The 16,920-nt window shown below is 46.0% G+C and overlaps 1 protein-coding gene across 3 annotated transcripts in view; it reads right to left on the bottom strand.

The window, feature by feature from the left end:
• Positions 1-16,920, bottom strand: part of DAAM1 (dishevelled associated activator of morphogenesis 1) — a 196,751-nt gene that overhangs the window by 92,605 nt on the left and 87,226 nt on the right. For all 3 annotated transcript variants that reach the window (XM_075926322.1, XM_075926324.1, XM_075926323.1), the window contains exon 3: positions 8,235-8,324. In XM_075926322.1, coding sequence (XP_075782437.1) covers positions 8,235-8,324 — 90 coding nt within the window. The remainder of the gene's footprint in view (positions 1-8,234; positions 8,325-16,920) is intronic.

Genomic DNA, 16,920 nt, shown 5'->3' with positions numbered 1-16,920 from the left:
ACATGCCAAACTTAAGATGTTAGCCATCAAACATAGGCTTTAATTGCACACTGGTCAATATTTCACTATTTGCACCTGATATTAATATGTCTTTGCACTTTAAGAATAAAATCACATTACTAATACTGTTCTGAATCCTATCATCTACTCAGCTTACGTCTCGTTCCTTCCCAACTCCTACCCTGCTTTTACAAACGTTTTATATTACCAGAGAGCTAATTTTAAAAAGTCTTAGTGCTATTATTTGTTTCAGCAAATTCTTGTGAGCAGCTCATGCCACATGGCTACATGTAATCAGGTTTTGCACAAACCTTGTATTTCCCATCTGACTTGGGAGCTCTTCAACAGGCTGAATTTGTACATCCGCTGAAATGAACCATGATGCTTTGCAATTAAGAGGTGAGGCAGAATTATTTGCTCACTTTGTAACTGGGTTTGTAAGGTCATCTTGAAGCACTCTTTTCAATGGAAATAACTCATTCCCTCTACCCTGATCTCATACCCAAAAAAACTCAACAGCTGGAATCTCTCCCTTTCCTCTCCACACTTTCTAACATCATCCTTTCTAGGAGAAAGGGAATAGAGAAGATTAGTTATAAAACAAGTCTTTGTCAAGTAATATTACTTTCAAATTTGTATTTTATCCCTCTAACGCATCTCTGTATCCTCATTTCCCTTTATTATAGCCATACAGTGGAGTGACAACTTCAAAGGGCCTTTCTAATATAATCCTTAAATCCCTTTCCTGATCCATCCAAGTGCAGCATGACTGTTCTATTTAATGTATGCTGTTCGGGTTACTGCCCACAGACTTGCTATTGTACATTACACGGGGCTTTTTCCCTCTACATGGCTCCCATTAAATAATCAATTCAAATCCCTATAAGTCAGGTTGTTTTGTTTCTCCTCAGCTGCCATCTTGTGATGCTTCTAGCTCCATCGGGTTAAGAATCTGTCAAAACAGCCAGTTGTGAGAGCCAGAAAAACTGCATGATTCCAAGATGGTGGCTATAGCTGCTGTTGTGGGGACCGTCATGCAGTAAGATTGTGTGGGTCTCTATGGGATCTTGCAAAGCCTTGCTCCCAAGGGTTACACCGCAGCTTTCCATAGAGGGGGCTAAGCAGTTGTATGTGATGTCATTCAGATGAGCCAGTCATGTACTTGCTACATACACAGCGACTGGTCTGAATGCAAAAAGTCTGGTAAGTTGAAAGGCAACCCCACGCCAAATGAGGCCATCTGTGCCGGTCTACATCTCCCTTCCCTCCCTGCCCTTCAAATATAAAAGTTAAAGGTTTTGCAAATGTTCCAAGTCTCCATCAGCCAGAATCTGGGAGTGAACAGCAGGGGATGAGCCGCTCAACATTCTATGCCGGGTTGGGGAACCTAAGGCCCGGGGCCAGATATAGCCCCTAGCTTGCCTGGATCCGGCACCCAAGGCTCAGGTCCCCCTCCCAGCACTGGGGAACCCACACTGGCGTTGTAGCCCCTGCCGCATTATACCCACAGGACTGGAGCACACACAAAGTCAACTAGCCTGGGACTCTGGTGTGTGAGGGAAATGTGGGGAGGATCTTTCTCCTTCTCAGTCGAGAGCCACCTCAGTGAAGGTTTGGAGAGGGTGTGCGGCCCCTAATGGATGAAGGAGGTAACCTAGTGACAGATGATGTGGGGAAAGCTGAAGTACTTAATGCTTTCTTTGCCTCTGTATTCACAGACAAGGTCGGCTCCTGAACTTCTGCGCCAAGTGACGCAAGATGGGATGAAGATGGACAGCCCGTGGTGGGTAAAGAACAGGTTAGGAACTATTTAGAAAAGCTAAACGTACATAAATCCATGGGTCCGGACTTAGTGCATCCGAGGGTACTGAGGGAGTTGGCAAATGTCATTGTGGAGCCTTTGGCTATTATCTTTGAAAAGTCGTGGAGATCGGGAGAAATCTCGGATGACTGGAAAAAGGCAAATGTAGTGCCCATCTTCAAAAAAAGGGAAGAAGGATAATCCAGGGAACTATAGGCCGGTCAGTCTTACCTCGGTTCCTGGAAAAATCATGGAAGGGATCCTTAAGGAATCCATATTGAGGCACTTGGATGAGAGGGAAGTGATTAGGAATAGTCAGCATGGATTCGCGAAGGGCAAGTCGTGCCTGACCAATCTGATTAGCTTCTATGATGAGGTAACTGGCTCGGTGGACATGGGGAAGTCACTGGATGTTATATACCTTGACTTTAGCAAGGCTTTTGATACAGTCTCCCACAATATTCTTGCCAGCAAGTTAAGGGATTGTGGATTGGATAAATGGACGGTAAGATGGATAGAAAGATGGCTAGAAGGCCGGGCCCAGCGGGTAGTGATCAATGGCTCGATGTCAGGATGGCGGTCGGTTTCTAGTGGAGTGCCCCAAGGTTCAGTTCTATCTTTATTAATGATCTGGATGAGGGGATGGATTGCACCCTCAGCAAGTTTGCGGATGACACTAAGCTGGGGGGAGAGGTAGATACGCTTAAGGGCAGAGATAGGGTACAGAATGACAGACAAATTGGAGGATTGGGCCACAAGAAATCTGATGAGGTTCAACAAGGACAAGTGTAGAGTCCTGCACTTGGGACGGAAGAATCCCAAGCATAGTTACAAGCTGGGGACCAACCGGTTAAGTAGTAGTTCTGCAGAAAAGGACCTGGGGGTTACAGTGGATGAGAAGCTAAATATGAGTCAACAGTGTGCCCTTGTAGCCAAGAAGGCTAATGGCATATTAGGTTGCATTAAGAGGAGCATTGACAGCAGATCCAGAGATGTCATCATTCCCCTTTATTCGGCTTTGGTGAGGCCGCATCTGGAGTATTGTGTCCAGTTCTGGGTCCTCCACTACAAAAAGGATGTGGACACATTGGAGAGGGTCCAGCGGAGGGCAACCAAAATGATTAGGGGACTTAGGAGAGGCTGAGGGACTTGGGTCTGTTTAGTCTGCAGAAGCGAAGAGTGAGGGGAGATTTGATAGCAGCCTTCAACTTCCTGATGGGAGGTTCCAAAGAGGATGGAGAGAGGCTGTTCTCAGTAGTGACAGATGGCAGAACAAGGAGCAATGGTCTCAAGTTGTGGTGGGAGAGGTCCAGGTTGGATATTAGGAAAAACTATTTCACTAGGAGGGTGGTGAAGCACTGGAATGGGTTACCTAGGGAAGTAGTGGAGTCTCCATCCCTAGGGGTGTTTAAGTCTCGGCTTGACAAAGCCCTGGCCAGGTTGATTTAGTTGGAATTGGTCCTGCCTAGAGCAGAGGGCTGGACTTGATGACCTTCTGAGGTCTCTTCCAGTTCTAGGATTCTATGGAGGGTTTTTTTGTTTGCTTGCGTCTTGCTTATGTGTGGCCTCCAACTGATTTTTCTGTGGGTCAGCAGGCCCCGCCCCCAAAAAGGTTCTGTTCTTAGAATCATAGAACCATAGAGCTGGAAGAGACCTCAGAAGGTCATCAAGTCCAGCCCCCTGCTCTAGGCAGGACCAATTCCAACTAAATCAACCCAGCCAGGGCTTTGTCAAGCTGAGACCTATTCATTCCCTCTGAAGCACCCGGCACTGGCAACTGCTGGAAGACAGGATACTGGTCTAAATGGGCCACATGTCTGACCCTGTATGGCTGCTCTTGTGTTCAATGAGAGGGGAAACAGGATGCCAGTCGTAAGAGCCAGATCAGCTAACAGGCCACTGTGCAGTCCCGTTGGCTTCCACCCTAAAATAATACAGTTGCTCTTCCCTCAAGCTTGCAGTGACCCATTTTCCCATCCTGTCAGAAAAGCCAGCGCTCTCAGGGCTCTGACATGCTCCAGGCTCTTTTATCAACCACCACAGCTTTTAAAAAAAAAATCTTGGCATGCCTGTTGACGCTTCACTGGTTTGTGCAGACAAGGCTTTGAAGCAGGTATCACGTGCCTCTGAGACTCTAGTGCAACCCTGAATGTCAACAGCAGCCACAGTCCGTATCAAGGGTCCCATGGCATCGCAGAGCCCTCCCTATGCCAGTGCCTTTCACAGCAAAACAGGTTCTGGCTACAACTGGAGGTACCTCTACATTGCAGTTAGAGGAGTGATCTTCCAGCGTGGGTAGCTGCTCCTGGGCTAGCTTTGATTGGGCTATAGTGCTAAGAAGAGCAAGATAGCCATGGTGATGTGGGTGGTAGCACAGGCTACCCATCTGTGTACACAGCTAGGGTCTCTCCTGGGAGCGTACAAAGGGGCCACCATAGCTATGCTGATATTTTAAGCATGATCAGAGCTAGCATGGGTACACCTATCAAATCCGCAGATCCTGCTGCTGTGTAGAAACACCCTGAGAAGGTAGAGTGGCGTTAGGATCTGAATGTGACATTATCCGATTAAAATATGTTGTTACAAACACAGTTAACAGATTTGCAACCAATCTTGCATAAAAGTGAGCCAAGCGAGGTGTCACTGTAAAGCTTTTTGTTTTGCTGGTTACGATTAGGCTATTTGTATGCACACATCATTTTTGTATTTGGAGTTATGAGTTTTGGCTAGGTACTTGCATTTCAAATGTCTGCTTCTGGGACACACCAAAAGGAGGTTTGGCCAGCCTTTTGTGAAGGAAGTACTGAGACTGAAGAGAACTACTTGACTGACAATGGATTGTGGAAGGTGCCAATTCATACAGGATGAGCTTTCCTGTGAACATCAGCCTAGCACGGGAACAACAGCTTCTATCTGTAAGCTAACAGTCATGTACGGACAAGTGATGGGCTCATTGACAAACTTTATCTTGTGGCCTACTTTTCCAGTGAGAACAATGGGATTCCCTCCACATGGCCAAGGATATACAAGGCCCTGAGGACTCCTCCATTTGGTTTTCAGTCATGCTCCTTACTCTGAAAGATCTTTGCTACAAACTGAAGCTCTAAACCAAGGTTTGGCAACCTTTTCAAACCCAAGAGCCAAACCACATCAACATTCAGAACAAGTGGTCAACAAAGAGCCATGTAAGAATGCCCATTTGCATAACTGGAAATATACCACTTACTATTATTGATAATTGACATGATGATTAATAAGAGCATCAATGAAACATTGAACTCAGACTAATTAATGGGACTTCAGCTGCTGCATCTTTTCACACATTTCTTTGACGTTTACATCATAACTAGTTAAATCCAGCTTCATGCACATATTCAAGCCGCCTTCTGTCAACCTTATGGCAGGGGTCTGGAGATGTGGGGGTACAGAAGTCTGGGTTGGGGTGTAGAAGGGGCTCAGATATATGATGGGCTCAGGGCACTGCATTGGGGTGTGGGGTGCAGAAGTGTTATGGCAGGGAACTAGGGATGTGGGGGTGCAGGAGTCTGGGTTGGAGTGTAGGAGGGGCTCAGGGCAGGGGGTTCGGATAGATGATGGGCTCAGGGCACAGTGTTGGGGCGGTGCAGGAGTGTTATGGCAGAGAACTAGGGATGTGGAGATACAAAGGACTCCGGGCAGGGGGTTCAGGTATATGATGGCTTCAGCGCTGGGGTACTGGAAGGTGCAGGAATGTTACGATGCTGGGGGGGCTTATTGCTCAGGCTTCATTTTTAAATAAAGTAAAATATTATGTCCAACACAAAAGGTTTCAATATTATCTTTATGGCAGGGGTGGGGAACTTTCTTGGGGCCAAGGGCCACAGAAAAATCAATTGGGGACCACACAAGTGAGAAGCGAAAAAACAACCCTACCAAAAAACCCAACCCTCACTGCTGTGGCCCTCAACGGAGACACCTCACTCCCCTGGCACTCCAGTCCCATGCAGAAGGGAGGACTGAGGTTTAATGCCTCAGGACAGATTAAGGGATTCCAGGATTAATGGATTTTGTGGACCCCCTAGGCTCTAGGGTGGGGCCAAAAATGAGGGGTCCAGTGTGCGGGACAGAGCTGCCAGTGAGTGGGATAAGGATGGGGGTGCAGGAGCAGGCTGGGGGTAGGGTGTTTGGCCAGAGGAGAGGGGGCAGGAGCAGGCTGGGGGTGCAGGGTCTGGGTGGCATTTTTTTCCCCAGTGTCTGTAACAGGATTTATTCACTGAAACAGATGCAAGTCACTCCCACGTGGCAGCCAGCCAGCCGCTGCTCCATATGGGTCACGGAAAAAGTCAGTGGCTACAGGGCTGAGTGTGGCATGGAGGCCATGCCTTGCCAGGAGCACAGGGAGTCCAGCCAGTGGGTCCAGGAGTGGATGAGAACAGGCCCGCTCAGTTGTGCTTCTTGTAGCGCTCCAGGCAGGCCAGGATCCAGCCCGCTGGCCCCAGGAAGAAGGTGCTCATGCCAGTGATGTACTCCAGCAGCCCCTCGGGGCTCTCCGGCGGGTGTGAGTGCACAGGCCGCGTGAATGGTGAGAGGCGGGGGCGGAGCAGTGCACAAAGCAGCAGGGACACAGCCATGGCAGCAGCAGGTCCTCCATGGACAAGATGGGGCTGGGTCGGCTTTTGCACCCCGCGCTGCTCTCAAGCGTCTGCTCCATTGGCCAGATTCTGGCCAATGGAGCAGCGGGAAAAGCCTCAGGCAGCGTGTCTGTGTGCTGCTTTGTTCCCCTGCCAGGAGAGGAGGAAGGGGAGTGTGCATGCACATGGAGCCATTTGTGGCTCTGGCTTCTTCCCCGATCGCACAGTGAGGCTTGGGGCCTTCTCCACCCTTCCCCCCAGTAGGAAGCTGGGGCTGGCTCCAATCTTGCAAGGGGCGCAGGGCTGGATTGCCAGCCCGTGTTCCCCCTTGTGGGGGAGGTAAAGAGGGGACTGAGCTCAAGCTGAGAGCCACATTTGGCTCTTAAGTGAGCCATATATGGCTTGCAATCATAGGTTGCCGACCCCTGCTCTAAACAAAGGACTGAACGACTCGTCCAGGCTGTGGATGTACTCAAGAGACTTGACTGAAGCCAGCAATTTCTTCCATCACTGCTACTAGCCTGAATCAACAACTCTGCAATTGTTGTATTGGATTCCTCCTTTAATAATTAATTCACTTTTTTCCTTTTATGAATAAATGTTTACATTTTAGATTCTATAGGACTGGCATGGGCTATGGGTGTTAAATATTGGTTACTGAATAGTTGACCTCACGGATTCTTATTGGTTAGTCAACTATTCTACAGTTCCCAGGGGTGGGGCCAAAAGCCAGTGCACTCTGGTCCCACTCCCAAGGAGTCCGCTGCCCCTCCACGCTGCTGCCTCTGATACAGAGGCAGCAGCATGGGGTGCCAGATGGGAGCTGTTAATTGGCGTGCCTTTTGGGTAAGAGTCTAAGTTACAAATTGACCTGGGAATGTGACTGGTCCTTTGGGGATGGGAAGAACCTGTTCAGATTTGGTGAGATTGGTTCTCATAACCTCTTATCTGTGTAAGGAATGCTGTTGGTAGTGATATTGCCCCCTCTCCCTTTGAAATGTGCAGTCACCCGCAGCTCTTGTGTATTTCAAAGGGAGAGAGGCAGCCGGAACCTGCACCAGCAAGAGGGAAGCAGTCTCCACTGGTGCAGGTTCCCCTCTATGCCTCTCCCTTTGAAATGTACAAGAGCTGCAGGTGGCAATTGTACATTCCAAAAGAGAGAGGTGCAGCAGTTGGATCAGCACGAGATGGACTTTTCAATCCCCGCTCAGCAGTTTCCCCTCTGCCCCTTCCTGCTCCCCCTGCAGAGATAGTGCTGGGGGGAAAACCGCTTTTAAGCAGACTCTTCTTCCCCCCCCCCCCCCCCACACACACCTACTCGTGCTCCCCTTCACCTGCCTTGCAGCCTCTCTCTGAGAGGCAGCAAGTGGGAGGAAACGATTAGTCAAGTTCGTACTTGACTACTTGATAAGCATTTGCTTATCAGGTAGTCGACTAGTCGCTTACATCCCTAATTGGGAGGCTAAAAATCTTTTACACTGAAGTCTCCTAGGACTTAAAAGGGATAAAACCATTAGAGTACTACAGAAATATATTACAATTTTGTAGAAGGGTATTCTAAAATCGTAACGAATGTAGCAGGCAAAGGAGAGCCTTTTACATATTCTTCCTGGGGGATTCTCTAGTATTTCATAGTACAGATACGTTCCCATTCAAACCCCACAGGATGATTCTGCAAGCTGTATAGAAAGGTTACCACTTTCTAATAAATGTTAGAGAACTTTTCCATAAAATAAGGAAAACAGAAGACAAATCCAAATCAATTTCTCTCTCATAGGTGTGCGTACGTACACACACACCCCCACCCACCCAAAGTCTCTTACTTTTTTCTTACTGCAGTAGATTTGCCATTTCTTTTCTGCCGGAAGTGCAAACATGGCCTCTCGGTGTTTGTCTGTAAGGTCAAGTTCATCCTGCAAGGGGAACATATTAACAGAGAATTATAATCACAAATAAAAAACCATTCAAGTAAGTGATATAAGTCAATGGAGAGCTATAACATAGCATATTGACTGTCATTCAACCAACCTCCCTCCTTTCTAAAGGCTATTGATTGATCAATCATGATCAATAAAATAACTTTATTATTCATGACCCCTGTTTAACTTTGGCATTCCAGAAGCAAGTAGGCTATAAATCCCTCTGCACTGTTCCTTCTGGAAAACATCCTTATTACATTTAGAAAGGCATGCATTTTACCAAGCAAGAATTGGAGCCAAGCTTCCAATACATTACAGCAGGATGAAAATAACAGTTAAAGCTCCGTATCAAATAATATGTCTAAGACGAGCATGATGTAGAATAGTTAACTATGACCTTGCCAGCCAACTTGAATAATTACTTCTGCTATGCACATCCCTATGGAATCAGACTTATTTGTATTATTGGTAACACAGAAGGCCCAACCAAGATTACTGCCCCATAATGCTAGGCTGAGATGGCAGGAGCCAATGCATGCCTAGGGAGGTTGTGGATAAGCAGGTTAGACAGACATTTATAAAGGATGATTCAGAAGGTACTTGGTGCTGCTATGAGGGTAGGGGACTTGAATGGATGACCTCTCAAGGTCCCTTCCAGTTCTAGTGTTCTATGATTCTATATCCCAATAGATTTTATAGTTTAAACACACAAGACAGGTACATGGTTGGGAAAAGGAATTGGAATCATCTCCATTTTACAGATGGGGAACTGATACAGACTGAAGATAAGTGACTTGCTCAAGGTCACAGAGAAAGGCTGTAGAAGGGGCAGAACTGAACCCAGATCTGCAGAGCCCCAGGCCCAACTCCATTGGAAATATAAATTGTGCTTTTTTGTAATTAAGGAATTGCAAAGAGATGTTTCACTGCCCTAGAGTTCCTGTTGTGTCCAGGTTTAAGACAGCTGTTAGACTGGCCACATTTTTTTTTTTTTTTTGCTTACAGAGAAACCACCCACTTTTCCTATCAAGTCTCGCTGAGAAACATGCCAGCCATCAGGAGAACAGAACATTCTCACAGCATCGGCCTCTCGTAGCTAGAGATACATCAAGGCTTTTATCATGAAATTAAATAAATGAAGGTCCAGGCAGAACAAAGATTTGTTTCCAAAGCCCACATTGATCCTAAGGATGTAGATTTTCAGCAAAGAATCGGACACAACCTAAATCATATGGTCTCACGGATGTTTTGTTGCTGTAGCTAGACAATTCCATTCTTGACCATCCATGTAACAAATGGCCCCAGGAACAGACCAGTGGATGCATCACCTCAGGATCTGGGAGACAAGCGCTAAAGCTTGCCTTAAAAAAAAAAACCACACACACACACACACACACACACACACACAGAAAAATTTTTGTTGGGGAAAAAAAGACCCAGAGAGAGTTACGCAAAAAAAAATTTTTTTAATGAAAACACACACCATGGCCCCTTTAAGAACAGGAGGGGCTGGGCTCTGCCTCTCCTAAGAGGCTGCCAGCAGCCAGGGGCCATTTTGCCTCCCTCCCTGCTCCGGGCCAGACAGCTCCCCTGCAGAACCGGGGGGGGGGGGGGGGGAGAGAAGAGGCAGGGGGGGCTGGGCCCCGATTGCTGACTGAGTAGGGTTGCCAGGTGTCCAGTATTGACCCTGGACAGTCTGGTATTTTCGCCCCCTGGCTGAGAAAAAAAATAAATCAGAAAATAACGGACATTTTAAGTGTCTGGTATTTTCTGAATTTTTTTTAAAATCAGACAGGAGCTGTCAATACCCGACACCTGGCTACCTTCCTGAGAAGCTAGCAGGGGCCATTCAATGGACCAGGGCCTGATTGTCCTGAGTACAGTGAAAACACAGAACAAGGATGAGAACCCCACCTCACGCGATTGACAAGTCATGCAGGTAGGGTTGCCAGCTTTGGCTGGATGTATTCCTGGAGGTTTCAATCACATGACTATCTTTAATTAAAGATTAATCTTTAATTCCCAGAGACTCCCAAACAGTCATGGAGGGCTGGCAATCCTCTGTGCACCAGCCCAGCCAGTATAATCCAGGCATATATTACGTTTAGTACAATCTAGGATACAGGAAAGTAAGCCTGCATTTTGCAAAATAAGACCTAGAAACTATGGCCATGCATGCACAAGCCACACCGGTTCATATTTTAAGTCACCCTGTTCAGAGGCATATGCCCTCACTTTTTGGATAACAATAAAAAAGAGTTTTTAAAACTGATGCATTACCAATGCACCCCTCCTGAGATAGCATTGTGCACAATGCTATTTACTTACAGTACTTGTATGGGGGGGGGGGGGGGGTAACAGCCAAAAGTGAGCTAGATTCAACTTTATTTAAAAATCTAATTCACATATTTGATTTCACTTTCAAAAGCAAATAGTCCAGCTCACAACAGGCATTTTGGAACCTTTTTGATTTACACACACATTGAGAAGCTTTACATTTTATATTTACTGATAATGTGTTCAAATTAATGTGCTGACTTTGGTATTCTTGTTTAACAAGATTTTTCAACAAGATTTTTCAATGAAGTCCTGGATTTCTAGAACCATCAAGAACTACGGTAATCATTAGTTTAAAAAAAATGTATCAAGCAAAGTAGTTAAGTCTGGGAAAGAGAAAGGAATAGAACTCTAAGCACAAATGGACAGTAAAAATTCCCTTTTTTTTTAAAACCTAGGAAGCACAATAGGTAAGCCCTGCATTAGGGCATGAGCCAGCATCTGCAGAAATCTGATGATCTTGTGGCTAAGGAAAGGACTGGGACTTGAGAAATGAGGACTTTGCAACAGGTTTTCTCTATAACCTACAGCATTTTACAATCTTTGTACCCCATCTGTAAAATGGTGATAATACTTCCTTTCTCCTAACCTTTTCTCTGTTTATTTAGGTGGTAAAGCTCTTTGGAAAAAACTTTGTTGTTTCTTAATATGTACATGTAGTACCCAGCACAATAGGGTATTGATCTCAGACAGGGCCTCTACACACGGATATAAATACCGTATATACTTGAGTATAAGCCGGCCCGAATATAAGCCGAGGCACCTAATTTTACCCCAAAGAACTGGGAAAAAATATTGACTCGAGTATAAGCCTAGGGTAGGAAATGAGGCAGCTACTGGTAAATGTAAAAAATGAAGATAGATACCAATAAAATCTCGGTATCTATCAGAGACGCTCGGACACTCGGCCCAACCAGCTCAGCCCCCGCCGCCCCCGCCCCCGCCCCCACCCCGCAGCCCCCACGTTCCGGCCCCCTCGCCTGCCAACGAGCCCCCTCTAAACGAGCCAGCGGGGGGGGGGGGGGGGGGGGCTGTGAGAGACCAGAGCCGGGCATCGATGGGCCAATGAGCCAGCGGGGGGAGCGGGTGCCGGTGCTGGCGCCGGTGCTGGCTGGATTTTACCACAGGAGGGGAGAGGAGGGGGAGCAGGGAGCAGCGGCTGGTCCCAAGCTCAGCTGTTCCCGGGCTCAGCGCTGCACCTGAGCGTCATGGCGAACGGCCCCAAACGCCCTTCCTCCCACGCGGCAAGGGCCCATGGTGCCGGGCAGGCAGGGGCTGGGGGGCCAGGAGGGCAGGGGCTGGGGGGCCGAGGGGGCAGGGACTGGGTGGGCCAGGAAGGCAGGGGCTTGGGGGGACAAGGGGACAGGGGGGCCAGGAGGGCAGGGGCTGGGGGGGGACGAGGAGACGGGCTGGGGGGACAAGGGGACAGGGGGGCTGAGAGGGTCAGGAGGGCAGGGGCTGGGGGGCCGGAGCTCCGGGCTCACGCGTCTAGACCCAGCCGGCGACAGAGACGCGCTGAGCCCGCCCGCGAGCAGGAGGCTGACTCGAGTATAAGCTGAGGGGGGGGCATTTTTCAGCACAAAAACTGTGCTGAAAAACTCGGCTTATACTCGAGTATATACGGTAAATGTTATTAATGGCTAACACAAATCTATTGATGGCTGAGCATGGGAGACTATTTTTGAAATTATGCAACTCACATGGAACAGGTTTTGAAGACTGCCATTGCTTTACATTTTAAAGTTAGACTCTCACAGTGATATCTACAACAGTGTAAACAACTTGTGGAGAAGTTCGAGATTTACTGGCCTAAGTGGAAATAGAAATCAAGGCACAGATTGAGCAGAGTGAAGAATAGATTTTTTGGATCACTGGCAATTCTGAAAAACTGGTTTGGTGGTTGAACCAAACACTTTCCCAAAAGTTTTCAGTAATTGAAAAATTTCGAGTTAGATTGGAACTTTTCCTTTTAACACAATTTGAAAACACACACATTTTGGTCAAAATGCCTGAAACCAAAACAAACCAAAAGATTTTCTCAGGTTGTTTTGTCAGGCTAAAGGGGATGACCGAGGTTGACAGTTCAGCTCTGGTGAAGACTCACAAGGGATAAAAAAAACCCAGTAAGAGTAGGACACAAGGTGGGCAAGCAGACACTAGATTTTTTTATATATGCTTTCAAGAAGTAAATATGGATTTACCCTTAACACATCCAGTTGCACTATATCCAATTTCCAGCAAGTTTAATTGTAGAACATAGCACTGCTTTACTTAGAATCACCTACGCACAGGCATCCTCTGCTTGAAAGAGGCATGTTTAAGTCAATAACATATGGCAAAAAATGAATGAGAAATTCTCCATTATCAGTGACTAATGGGTGTTATTGCCAGCAACAAAAACATAAAAAGTGAAGGCCTGATTCTGAACAGTCATTTAGATTCATTGTAAGGCCACTTCTGGCTTTTTGGATTTTATGCACACCTACAAAGGATTTGTATCCCAGGAACCAGTTATAGTATTCTGTTCCATCAACACTCAAAATTACCCTGCCATTAATTGTCCTTCAAACCCACACTCCATTTGAAACCATGGGCAGAAGAGGGCTTCAAACATTTGGAATAGAATTCAACAGCTCAAGCATCAATTCATCAGGCTCACTTGCAACTATACCACAGCATCAGAACAGTACACAGCTGCAGTGTGCAACCTCAGAATCCTGCGCAGGTCCAATTAACAACCATGCACGGAATAATTAGACATCGGGTAATCCTCGCTGAGGATTAACTTAAGCCCATTTGCGATTTGTTGCTCACATTCTTAAATGGGATGAAGCTGGTTCCACTCTCAGTGATGGAGGGAGAACACAGGCATAGCCTAGCATCACAGAGGGGGTGCACCCCCTCTCCATTTCAGCTCTGCCCCCCCATTCCTGGCTTGCTTCCACAGACAGACCTACCATTTTAAATATTCTATTTCGATTACACCTAAGGCACTTAAAATAACAGACTGAGTCTGCTACTAAAAGGAAGTCTCAAGCCACAGTGTTTTTACTGGAAACAGATATGCTACTTTCAAATGTTTATCCCATACAGTTAAACTATTAACCTTTAGACAAGGAAACCCATTTGCACGTCAAAACTATTTGAAGATGAGTTTGAAAGCATATTATGGATTTATTTCAAACAGCTTTATACAATATATCAGCATAAATATTTGCTTTGCTAACATCTCAGGGCATTTCACTTGAAGCAACTGCGACTTTCCTGAAATCTCTCCCCTCCAAGCTGCTAAGATATAGTAGTATCTTTCTCTCAAAGTTCGTTTTAAAACGAGGTGTGTTTTAAGCTCCTTACTTTCAATGGTGAATGGCAAAGAATTTGAAGCACAACTGTGTGTTTAGTGTAGTTTCCTTTCCTGGAGAGTGGCAGCAAATTCTACAATGTGGGGCAACAAACGTGTGTGGAGTAATAGCGCTGAAGGGTACAGAAGCAAACAAGAAAGTAACAAGAGCTACAGTGATGCAAGGTGGGTAGGCCATGCCAAAGGAACAAGAGTTCCTGCCTTGAAAGAGTTTACAGTTTAAAAGCACAACCACAAGACAGAGCTCGGAACATGCTACAGAACTGGTGGTTGCTCAGAAGTTTTTTTGGAAGGGTGTTTGCAGACCAGTCACAGGCTGTTCCAACAAGGCACAACATCTGGATCATGCAAGCAAGAAAACAGCAAATCAGTGGAGTGAAGCCTAGGAAGCAAGAGATGGGAATGGAAAGACTAGGGCAGAAGTTGGGTTGTGCACATACCTAAAGAAATATGATAAAAAGACCACTCTCTCACTCTAGCAGACAAAGGTACAGCAAGGTACATAGGCACATTTTTAAAAGGAGTGAAGATAGTCAGTCACTGGAGCAGTTTACCAAAGGTTGTGGTGCATTCTCCATCAATAGAGACCTTTCAATCAAAATGGGAGAATTATAGACAGACTGGGGTGGGGTGGCCTGGCCTGTGACCGGAGCTCCTAGGAACTACTACAAGACAGATAAACAATCTGCCAGTCAGCACACATGGCGTCAAAGTCCTATTTACCTCAATGAATTTGTTTTCCCCCCCACACACAGCCAACTTCATAACATGATTACCAGGTGTATGCAAATTCAAGTTCCGTCCTCTGTCTTAACTGGATTTAAGAAAAATTGTGTGGGGACAAAGCATTCTTTTGAAATGCAAACAGCAGCACCACTTTCTTTGTACTGCTGGGAATATTCTTATGAATGGACGTTAAATTATTTTTATACAATAGACTATATGAAGGAACTAAACCCCGTTACTTTGCTGAGATAAAGAAATGAATTGCAGGTTGGGATGCTGTGTGCATTGCTCTTGTCATGCTTTAGGACTGGTCTTTGTTACAGAGCTCAAAAATCTGAAGGGCAGCCGTGTTAGTCTGTAACTTAACAATGAGCAGTCCTGTGGCAACTCACAGGCAAATAAATATATTATATCGCGTTTTCATGGGTAAAGCCAGTTCCCCACCCTCATGGCAGGACCAAGCACCATCTACATCGTTCCTAACTTGTTTGCTTAACCTGCTCCTAAATATCTCCAGTGATGGGAGATTTTACCATCTCCCCAGGCAATTTATTCTAGTGTTTAACCACCCTGACAGTTAGAAAGTTTTTCCTATTGTCCAACCTAAACCACTCTAGCTACAATTAAGCCCATTGCTTCTTGTCCTATCATCAGACATTCAGAATAATTTTTCCTCCCTCCTACCTGTAACACCCTTTTAGGTATTTGAAAGCTGTTGCGTCCCCTCTCAGTCTTCTCTTTCCCATGGATGGAAATGATTAGAGGGAACACTGGAGGTCAATATTCTGGGGTGAATAGGAGAGCCTGGTTTTCCTAGAGTTCTGGAGGCCTAAACGTCTCTCTGCTAGAGGGAGATTTCTACCTAAAGAGCCCAGAAATCCTGATTCTGTTTCTGACACTCCCACCCTGTAGGGCAAAAGTGAATTCAACTCTCAGATGGTACAAAGCAAAGAGATATCCCTGGAAGACTATTTTTAGATCTTGTGATTTAACTCCCCAAAGATATTTAGCACAAGCTGGAAGCAGCTGGCGTTATACTATGCAAGTTCTAGCTCTTGTTTAACTAATGATTTTTGTAGCTGTGCTCACATTCCGCTTAATGTCTAGGAAATACTCCTCCTATCCTAATCTTTGCCTTTAAGGCAACCCAATTTGCAAGGCTGGTAAAGATGAGATACTTCATTCTGATGTGCCCTGTAGGGGAGATATTTCTGCTCCAATCTTAAGGCAGTGGCTCAGGTGTGCCTAGGGTTTTTCCACAGTTAAAACACTACCAAGGCACAATTGCACAGCTGTAGTTCTTCAGTGTTCACACAACCTATGCCAATGGGTGGGATTTGCAGTGTGGAGGGTAGATCAACAACTGAAATTTGGAGAAAACTGAATGTTTGCTTTAAGTTTTACAGTGCTTTATTTTTGTACTTTTTACACCCAAAAATTTCATCACCCGCTTAGCTACAATTAAGTTGTTTAAACAAATGTGTTGCAATGGTAGAAAAAAATTGTGTCTGAAAACTGTAGGTATTGGGGGTACTTAACTTTTTTTTTTAAAGTTGTACTTTATAAAAAAAGGTTGCGAAACACCGGTTTAGGTAATCCACCTCCCCAAGAGGTGGTAGCTAGGTAGACAGAAGAATTTTTCCATTGAGCTAGTGCCATCTACACAGGGACTTAGGTTGGCTTAATGCTGCCACTCACAAGTGTGCATTTTTCAGATGTAGTTAAACCAGGGGTCAACATCCTTTGGCACACGGCCCATCAGAGTAATCTGTTGGAGGGCCGTGATACATTTTCCTTATGCTGACCATCCGTAAGCATCGTCCCCTGCAGCTCCCAGTGGCCATGGTTCGTCATTCCCAGCCTCTGATATCAACAGGGCAATATCTGCAGGCAGTTAATGTAAGCAAAATGTATTGCAACCGACCAGCGGATTACCCTGATGGACCGCGTGCCAAAGGTTGCTGACCCCTGAATTAAAGCAACCTAATTTTGTAGCACACACCAGGCCTGAGAGTCAGGGGAAATGTGATTCCCTTTCTTTGCATGAGGTTCTAAGGAAGCCTTCCTTTGGAGTCAGCGAGGCTAGACTGAAGGAAACAGTTATTGGATATACTTATGCAGAGAAAAAAAGTACAACTTCTGGTTCAACAGGCTCTATGGTAACAA

Source organism: Pelodiscus sinensis, chromosome 4 (assembly GCF_049634645.1).
Source record: "Pelodiscus sinensis isolate JC-2024 chromosome 4, ASM4963464v1, whole genome shotgun sequence".
Lineage (NCBI taxonomy): Eukaryota > Metazoa > Chordata > Testudines > Trionychidae > Pelodiscus > Pelodiscus sinensis.
Note: the sequence above shows the minus strand (reverse complement) of the source record. Positions and strands in the feature narration are given on the sequence as shown.